The 10,724-nt window shown below is 36.6% G+C and overlaps 1 protein-coding gene across 1 annotated transcript; it reads right to left on the reverse strand.

Annotated features, from left to right (window-relative positions):
• Positions 1–123: 123 nt before the first annotated feature.
• Positions 124–9,951, reverse strand: casp7 (caspase 7, apoptosis-related cysteine peptidase). The gene is made up of 7 exons (XM_088439106.1): positions 9,821–9,951; positions 9,453–9,562; positions 6,076–6,227; positions 5,873–6,001; positions 4,457–4,632; positions 4,254–4,392; positions 124–3,387 (listed from the first exon to the last, which is right to left on the reverse strand). The coding sequence occupies exons 2-7, from the start codon at positions 9,560–9,562 to the stop codon at positions 3,161–3,163; spliced, it is 933 nt and encodes a 310-aa protein (XP_088295232.1). The 5' UTR covers positions 9,821–9,951; the 3' UTR covers positions 124–3,160.
• Positions 9,952–10,724: the final 773 nt, after the last annotated feature.

Genomic DNA, 10,724 nt, shown 5'->3' on the forward strand with positions numbered 1-10,724 from the left:
TGTGTTTTCTTGGGGACAATCTTATCCTGTATGTAAGATAAGATCTGTAAAAAATGTCTGCTTTTATTTACAATAAATTGACCAGTCATTTGATATCAAATGTAGTAGATGTATATGCACAACTGCTTTTCTCACAAACGTTTTATTTACAAGAAACAATTATTTAAAAATATAAACATTTTAATTATGTGCGTGGTATGTGCCTGCTTGAGTACAAACTACTCGGCTCATAACACCATAAATCCATGTTTAATACAAGAAATTTTTACTTAAGCATTTTTTTTCCTTCGATTTTTTTAACAATCTTTACAATTTAAACACTGGTTCAGATTATATTTCTTTTTAATCCATGCATGCATCCAAATCCGTTCCAATAAATTAATGAGGACAACAGCATTTAACACCATAAAGCATCTAAAACTGAACCCCTTAATAATAATCATGGAAAAAAACAAAAAAAAACAGTGGCACAAACACTCTTTTCTGCACAGTTTGGGCACCACGTCACTGATCAGAGATCCATGTGTCGAGACGGATCAGTACTTGGATTTGAAAATGGCAAGTTGCATTTGTGTGTTGATTCTTAAAAGACTGAGTTAAAAAAAAAACAAAAAAACAAAGAACATGTGAGAATGAGTGCGGCAACAGGGAGAAAGGATATTGTGTGGTACACACTTGCCATCGTCAATAGCTGCCTCTGTGATTGACACCGCGACATAAACAAACAACTGTCTTGGATATATAATGGTTATTTTTCTACATTTAAACGGGAATTTTGTGTGTGTTTTTGAAGGCACGATTTTTAGGCGTTAAGAACAAGTTTAGCAGTGTTTTAAGTGTGAGGTTCTCATTCGTGGAAAATGAGCATCGACCAGATGAGAAAACTCAAATATGTAATTCATTTAAAAGTAATCTCATTGACACTTAATGTGGCTAAATCATAGACTACCATTTTTTGTTTATGTATCCTGTTAAAATCATAATTATTAAAACGGTAATTATTTTTGTGAGTAAGTTCTTGAATCTTTCTGAAAGAAATAAAATCACATTCGGTTACGTTCAATATAATCAATGAAAATAATTGAAACTTTGTCAAACCAATCTATTTAAAAGTCATAATTGTTAGAAAAACTATTTTAATTGTTTTATTTCAATTTATTATAATTAAATTTATAGGTAAATATGGCCTCAGATTTTAATTGACTGTATTATTAGGATTTTTTTTAATGAAGTGTTGCTTTTTTTGTTTAGTTAAAATGCCAAACTGGGTTTAAATAGATTAATAAGATTAATAATTGTTTCATTCATTCACAATTATTGGACCAAATTGAACCACAAATGTATTCATGTAAACAATTTTTAAAAAATGATTTTGTTTTTTACATTGTTATATATTTATATTATTATTTTATAGACAAGAAATTAATCGCCCTTAAAAATGCAAGTTTCAAAATGGCTACACAAAGGGAGGTAGTTAAGCGTAAACTGCAAAAATGATATGAAACCTTGTTTCAACACGTTTTTTTTAACATAATGTTGTATTTAATCTGTTGAAGGGCTTTTTTGGAGGGTTATAGAGAAAATCCACAAGTATTTTACTGTGGGATAGAATCATTGCAAATGCAAACATATTCTAACATTAGTGTGACCCGTTACCCCTACAACTCATTTAGTGAAAAATTTTTCTAGCAGATCATCAGTGTATATTTGAACGTATCAATTTATTGAAATGTCATTAATCCAGGCTGCAGAATAAAGGTAAAATGTCATTAGACACAAATTTGGAGGTTATTGCTTATTATTGCCCTGTTCTAAGAGGGTGTTTACACTTTTGCAATCACAAGCTCAGTAGGGTTTTTTTTTGTTCCCCCTTTGAAGATACATTCTTTTATCTTTTTAAACTGAGTCATGCCACTTTGGCTATAGGTCACAATGGTGGACAAAATTTTGAAATAATTTATTTTGCCCTTATTTTTTGGTCTACGTGTGTAGACCCGCATGTGCACTGGGTGTTATGAAAGGTTTTAAGCAAAGAGACTATCTTAAACAACATTTTTTTAATGCTTAAAACTTTTCATGCAACCCTTGTATGTGCCATTTCCGATCACACACAATATGTCAACATCAGTATTAAAACTGGAGCGGCATTGTGATCATTACACTCTAAACACAGTTCGGTCAAAAACAAGACAAATAATTTGAACAAAAAAGGACCGACGTAATATTTGTGTCAGTTTGACCCGGAATAGGTTGTTTAATAAAAGACCACCTCAAAATTGTGTTGTTTTGCACAAAACAACTCAGAAAACATATCCAAATGTTGGGTTGGTCCTTTTTTGACCCATAATTGGTTTATTTTTGACCCAACTAGTGTCTGTGATGTGAATATGATGCACAAAGCTGACCTTTTTCTTGCCATTTACACACAGTAAGAATATATTTGAGAGACGTTACATTCAGCCATTTTACGGGACATGAATGAACCTGAGGATGTTCAGTTTCAACTTGAAGTTGCAGTTTAGTTGTGATTTGCAAACGAAGCTTCGCGAAGCACACGTGCTATTTTTTGACTCCTCTTGATGGCACTCCTGGTTCAAAGAGTCAGGGGAAATTTAATATATTTCCACAGCATTAGTGGTTGTCTTTAAACCAAGCACCATCTAGAGGAGTAAAAAAATACCAGAGGTGCTTCTTGAAGCATCGCTTTCCCATCACTACTGTTTTGCCTTCAAGTTTTAGCTAAACGACTGAAAAGCGCAATCTTCTTGTGGCCATTTGTGAAAATGAAACCACGCAGAGTATTTTGGACAAGAAAATGGCAGCGACAAGTGCGTGAAGAAAAGTGAAGTGGTAGTAGAAGAACATGCATATCTCACAATGCCTGTCGACAAAGATCCGATCAAACGTGACGCCACTGTTGTGAAGAAAAACCTGAAGAAAAGGGGAGGGGGGAAAAAAGAGGTTTCACTATCAACACGTGAATGCTGAGTGCCACTTTAAAAAAAACAAAAATCCTTTTCGGGCCCAATCAACATGTGCTGTAAAAAAAAAAAAAAAAAAAGTGCAGCGCTTGTTCCCGCTGGGCCGGAATTATCCCTGAATGCTTCTCGGACTGCTCCATCCGTCCCTGAAGAGGTGGTGGCGGCAACGGCGGCGGCGCTCAGTTGAAATAAAGCTCCTTGGTCAGCATGGAGACCACGCAAGGGATCTGTTTCTTTTCGCTGAAGCGCGGGTCCTCGGACCAGGACTCGAAGCTGGTGGCCACCATGTAGTTGACGCGGGTCAGGATCTGCATGATCTCCAGCTGCTTGCCGAACTCGTTGAGGACATTGCACAGCGCCTGCACGAACCAGGAGCCGCGCCCGGGGTTCCGCCACGAGTAGTAGCCTGCCCGGGTGGACGCCAGCGGGGGTCAGATTGGCTGCATTTTACACTCATCTCAAATTGCGATTCGAATCACACCAGATATGCCACTAACAGATATTTTGAATTATGGAAGAGGATTGGTTGGCAAATGGTTGGCAGGATTCTGCCATTTACAGTGTCTCATTCTGACTTTATTCCCAGAATTCACACTTTAAAGTGAGAATTTTGACATTAAAATCAGAATTTTACTCTCGGAATACTCCATAAAGAGAGAATTCTTAGAATAGCCCAAATCCTGAGAATAAAATGAGAAATCTGAAACTAAAGTCAGAATTCAGAACTGTCAAAATTATAAAGTCAGAATTGTGATAATAGTGAGACTCCTCTCTGAAATCAAACTAACAATCCTGACTTTAATGTAAAAAATCACTCTTGTCAGAATTTTGACAATAGTCGGAATCCCGAGCATAACGTCAGCATTTCAACCAGCCAAAATGCTGAGAATTCTGAGCTGAGTCATAATCCTGAGAATAAATGGAGAAATCTGATAATAAAAGTCAGACTCATGATGTTAAAGTCAAAATTCTAACTTTAAAATGAGAATTCATGAAATACAGTCAGAATCGTGTGAATAAAGTTGGAATTTCCAAAGTAGTCAAAATTCCGATAATGCTGATATGACTCAGAATTCTGAGAAAAATAATTTAGTGAGAAATTTGATAATAAAGTTGTAACTACTTCTTAAAAACAGAATTCTAACTTTAAAGGGAGGATTCTGAGAATAAAGTCCAATTTGTCTGGATTTGAAAACGGCCTTTCATGGATGTCGAACACAAATAACTTGTAGCGTTGCGGGGACGGCGCCGGTATCGGAACTAACGACTCACCCGGCACAGTGGAGTAGGCGAAGAGGAAATCGGCCTCCACCGGGATCTTATGTCTCGGATTGGCGTCGGTCTCCAGGGTGTCGTTGGGCGGCCCCGAATCCGTCTGTATGCCGTCATCGAACTCAGAACCCCGACAGGCCTGGTGACATAAACCCAGAACTTGGGAAGTCTTCCGGATGTCTTATGATGACGTGGGCTCCTACCTGGATGAAGAAGAGCTTAGGCTTCCCCACCAGGCTTTTGCACATGTCGCCCCTGAAGAGCGAGGTCATGGTCTTGATGGGCATGGCGCCGTCCGTGCCGTAGATCATGCCTTCTTCGCCGTGGCTGAGTAGGATGCAGGCGAAACATGAGCTGTCACTGTGGTCTTCCTCTGAAGCTAACACACACAGATACATGTCACTCCAATCCCTGTGTCGCTATTTGAGGCCAGATATACAATATACGGTATATTCATACTGACTGAACCATAAAAACATGGCGCGATTGTCAAACAGCTGGTCACAAAAACAAGTGAAAATGGCAAAAAGTAGCAGAGTGTAGGAGAGTATTGATATTGTGAGAATCACTTAGCAATGATCTTTTGTACCTTTTTTTTTTGATAGAGACTCGCTGCGCTTAGCTTTATAGCAACAAGTATCTTAGTCTAGAAGACTTCGACAGGGTCACGATGGTTGGGGGATTGAGCCCACAGCCTCTCTCGGTCGGAAGACGACTAGACTACACTATGTTTTGCCAGTTGAAAGTTTTGAAACAGTTTCTAATTCAGTCATTTTTTTGGGGATGGAAGGAAATTTTCAGAATTGTAAATTAATACGTAAGTCGTCGATATTATGAGGAAATAACGATGGTCAACAAATAAACGTGAATCAAAACAGTAGGGCTGCAAAAGAAAATTTGCTATAATCAACTGTGTTGACTACTTTGATGATCTCTTTATTGAAAAATTGGGCTGCTTTTATTTTTGTGGTTTAGTCCGTAATGATGAAAAATTAACAAAATATTTTGCTTTCTATTGCAATTAAAAAAAAAACTGTTTTTTCAAAATGTTTCATTTTGATACATCACAACCAGCCTGGTACGTGAAATTCTACACAAATCTAATAATATGAACTGTCGAAAGGTAAAAATTCTGAGGATTTGGACAATCATGGTCTCCAAATGATTAATCGATTATAATAATTGATAAATTAATTGTTGATCAATTGTTGTACCTCCACAAAACAGAATGTTTTAAAATTTAAGATTTTTTAACACTGCGTGTCTTTGACGTCAAGGAAAAACTTACCAAGGAGGGACAAACTGTGTCTTTTTCTTCATTATTATTATGGGAATGGGCAAGAAAAGGTTTGGGAATTGGGAAAAAAAACATGTTCAGTCAAATCAATCACTTCAAATTGGCTGGCAGGTTTGCTTTTCAAAATGGCTGAAATGAAAAGAGATAAAGTGGCTGTATGGTGCGGATGATACTTTATGACGTGGAATGACTTTCAACTCTCAGCTGTATATTTTCAAAAGTCATTAACTTGAATTTGTTGACTTCAATGTTACGTTTGTTCTAAAGGTGTTTCCAAGACGATGACTGGCACATTTAAACTTGAGTGCAAAACAGCCCTCACCCTCTTTGAGGAGCCGCTCCATCTTCTCACAGGTTTGATCATTATAGATGAAGACGTTGAAGCCCAGACTCTTGAAGCACTTGTACAGCTCGCCAGCGTCACGATCAGTCCCGTTGCGTACATTCATCCCTGTCGGGAGACACGCGCGTGCTCGGAAGCATCACTTTTGAACCAAATGCCGTTAGTTTAGTTTTTTTTTTTACCTGTCTTTTCATCAAAGTTTTTGTTGTTGATGATGATGCACTTGCCCACTCGCCCGTGGCTCATCTTATACTGGAATGTTGGTGAGACAATTCTGTAATGGCTTTCAGAAGAGTAGTCTTGCTCCCGCGTCTGGCCATCCTTATTCTTCTTGCTGGACACAAAACAAATATTTTAACCTGACTAGGAAAACACTTTTAAGGAGTGGCTGCATTCAAATTTGCAGAATACAACAGGAGTCAAGCGTTTGGAAACACCCGCAAGATTTTCTTCTCCCTTGTGAAGGTAAATAAAAATGATGTTAATTAAAACAGAATAACCTTGATAATTTTGTCTTCAAAATAGGCATATTTTGTGCATCTTGGTATTTTCCTAATCAGCTTTATGCTGTGAATGATGCTTTATGACCTGAAATGACTTTCATCTTACAGCTGTGCAATATCAAGCATTACTATCTTGAATTTGTTGACCCGTTATGCGTTTGAAATCATTTTCCACATTTTTGACTGTTATTGGAAAATGGTGTCCATTACGACTTTTTTCAATTTTGACTTATTACAAAAGCAAATAAATGAACATATCTACAATTATTATCACGACAGCATGATGGCACTTGATAAAATTGTCAATGGATTTGTAACAAAGGATATTCTACATAACAAATAAGTATTTTGTGAGTTATCTTACATAATTAACCACGATTAATCACATTTTTCAGCATCTGTTTTGTACGATTTTTGTGACATATTTACTTGAATGAAGTAATTTATTTGTTTTCTAATGAGCTGTCAAGCAGCCTTTTCAAGTAAAACTACAAAAATGTCTGCCTTAGTCTGCCATTTAATTTTATAATCTTAATAAAATTCACCTCCAAGTCGAATCCCTTAACTGCCCTAATACATAAGCACACATCACAAACGAGACCAAGTACTTACTCAGAGACCAAAAAGTACATATGCTTTCCAATAAGGCATTAACGTGACGGCCAAATATGGTCGCGGTACTCCAGCCTAAATCTGAATCCAATCCTCACACATTTCAAAGCGTAAACGGCAAAACGGAGGTAGAAGGTAGCGTATGAAGAATTTGAAGATTAACTAGAGCTAGAGCGAGAGGAAATGTCCTTGTGGCTATTCAGGCACGGCTGCCATGTTGGCATTCTGTAGCCGATTCATCCAGATGAGCTGCGTGTTCCAGAAGGGCCTGGCCACAGGGTCAACAAAGGCCTCGCTGTATAGCACACTCATATTCTATTAAAGGTGTGATTTGACGCCATACACCCCTCCCACCTACAAATTGTGCCACCGGGCCATACCAAACAATTGAGGGTGGGCAGCAAAGAGCAGTCGGTGGGCAGGGCGCGGCGCTGAAGAGGAGGGCGGCAGGATGACGTGGATTTGACTTACCCGGGTTGGTCATTAAGTGCTACGCCACTCTGCATCTGCAAAAGAGTTTGTTTCTCCAGCTGATTTTTAGGGGGGCTGGGTGCTAGGATGTTGACATGCTCTCTGCGCCGGGTGAAGAACCTGACTGGGTCGCCGCGTGCCCACGGGGCGAGGGGGGGCTGCCTCCAGGAGGGGAGGGGGGTGGCACGTTGTGAGCTCCCTCACCCCGCCCTCTTCCTCCCTGAGTCAGCAACCTCGTCATTGCACCAGTGCTTTCTAAAGGCCTATTCAAGCCCAGGGCCCCCCGAACCTCACGCCGCCGTGACCACACGCGGGGTCAACGGGGCTACAGATCAATTTGGAGTTGTATTAATTCAACACATATTATTGTGGTGGCACTAAATCTCATATAAATGTTCTATATAAGCAATTACCACAGGAACGGTGGCACATTTCACTCTCTAGCAGCAATATACAGCATACATGCCATGAATCCGGAGCGTCTTAAAATCAATATTTACGTAATCTATTCATGTGACAAAAGATATTAATATTACATTTTACTCAGAAGAGATCCCCTAATTCATTCATGTGTGCAGATTACTACAGATACATGCCGTAGCTAATATTTTGTTGGTTTAAAATTTTGTGTAGAGTATCCCTTCGCTATGGCGCTTCACGAGCTTGTTATTTCAGATTTTCAATTAGTATTTTCTTGCCCACGTTTTATGTAGGTTTGAACTTTGAGTCTGTTTAAACTGAGAAATGTGAGAAAATATTAACGCACATACAGCATATTAAGTTTGTGGTGAAGGGTTTTACAGTCTTAAAACTTATACACAAAACAAAAAAAAGTAAAATGAAAAACATAAATGAAGACATACAGTATAGTTATAAATATAAACAATTATATAGAAAAAAAACAAAAGCAGTAAATGGACAAATTAAGACAATATAATAAATAAAAAATTAAAACACACGCAGTGTAGTGATAAAAACAAACAAAACCACAATAAAAAACAAACAAAAACTCCTATTAAATAAAAACCAATGAAACATGTACAATAAACAAATAAGAAATGAAATGACAGAATATAATGAACAAAACGAATGAAAAAACATCACAAAAAAACATACACAATGAACTGAAAAACATAAACAAAACAAAAAGAATTCACCACAACTATTTCCTTTCCTGAATATATTTTTTGGAGGAACATGACATCAGCATTAAATGAGGGGACACCGTATAACTAATAAAAACATGAACATTATATTTGGGAGTACACTACACCTTCGATTCTGGTAGTTTGCTCTTTGTGTTTTTTGTTGTCCCTAATATTTTAGTTGTACCTCATAATATGACCAAAGGTCTGCCCAATGTAAATAACCATATTTTCAAAAGGTAACATGTATTTTATTATGATATTTGAAGCATTCATTATAACTTAGAACCGGTTTTGTGTAACACGCTTTTATTTTTTCTTTGCACTTCTGGTGTCATGATGTGGACTTAAAGTAGTTTAATTTTTGTTTGCTTAGGAACTTTTGAGTTTGCACATTTGGGTTAAATTGTATGTACAAAGACGCTCAAGGAACAAGAAAGAAAATGATTGGTAAAAGTGTCAACTTTAGTGGGGGGGTGCTGCGACACTCAATATTGTTTGTACCTAATAAGCATCTGTTGGGTTGTATCTAATAACATAGTCGGTGTGCCTAATAATACAGTATAGGGTCTATCAAATATCTTGTGTGTATATTTTGACCGTGCTAGATATTGTATGGATATTTTTGTATTTGTATGTGCAATATATTTATGTGTGAATGCAAAATGAGTGGATGAATTTTATAAGGGACTCCAAGTTAAATAACTCTTTTTTAACGTTTGTGCCTTACAGTGAGTTTTTTTTTTTTTTTTAGCAAATTCATATCCCCTGTTCAACCCACTGTTTTCGAGGCCTCCATATTAAGAAAATGGAAGTGAAAGTGCTCACCCAAAGAGTAAAAACCTCCCCCTGCGGTCAGGTTTGGCGTCTGTATCATCCATCGCTATCTCTTCATCTTCTAAATCTCCAAGTTGGGTCTTCTCAGGTTCTTCAGCCATCTGTTGTTAGCACTCTGTTAGCTACATTTCATCAAATTTTCATTGTGCTTGCATTAAAAAAACAATAACCGCACAGTTAAAAATAAGGGTTATTTTATCAAGAGTACTCATTCACACTGGAAGTTATTTCAGTAACGATACAGTAAATTGACTTTTAATGCGCAAACGTAATGATGAGTTTGACTCCACCTTGCTAGCTGTTTACTTCCAATGTAGTTTAAAAAACTTTTTTACATAGGAGTGTTATCATAAACTCACGTTGTGTTGTTATAGAAGGATTACGCCACGTCAGCCAAGTTGTTTAAAAAAATTTCGTTTGTTCACCAGCGACACGCTTTCACTTCCTTAAAAACAACAGCTGAAAGTTCTTCAGTCAAGTTTGACTGGGGAATCTCCAAGGAGCGTCGCTGCGTCTTACGTCACGGCAGAACGTAATCGTCACCTGGAGCACTTCCTTGTCAAAATGCGTGTGTAAAGCAGCCATATTGGAATGGTACAGTCTTTCACGAAAGGGCATAATACTGTAGTACGTTCACCATACAAATAGATATCACGTTAAAAAATAAATAAATACATAAATAAATTTTTCTTCATGAATGTCATTTTCTTTTTAGTGGTTGTTGTTAAAGTTTTCAGTATACAACAAACAATATTGGCTTATGGAAAAATTGTAAAGGGTTGATAACAGAAAAACCTTAAAGCCTGTGTTGCCAATAAAGATCTTTGTTATATTATAAATATTAATTTTAATTATATTCATAATATATTTAAACTATATTTGTATTCATAAGATTGCATACCATAAACATTTTGATAATATAGAGTTCTATGAGAATTATGTCTTTGTATTATCTTTGTATGAATTACCAAACAGAATACAAGTGGTTGTTGTTAAAACCAAGAAATGTCAGAACATGTTATTGCAGTGAAGGTTTGTACTTGAAACCTATACAATAGACAAAATGTCTATGTCGTAAAATACACCAAACATTGGTAAAGAAAGGAAAATTATATATATATATATATATATATATATATATATATATATATATATATATATATATATATATATATATATATATATATATATATATATATATATATATATATATATATATATATATATATTGCAAACAAATGCTTTGAAAGAATAATCAACATG

Source organism: Hippichthys cyanospilos, chromosome 17 (assembly GCF_059441005.1).
Source record: "Hippichthys cyanospilos isolate Australia breed blue-spotted pipefish chromosome 17, RoL_Hcya_1.0, whole genome shotgun sequence".
NCBI lineage: Eukaryota > Metazoa > Chordata > Actinopteri > Syngnathiformes > Syngnathidae > Hippichthys > Hippichthys cyanospilos.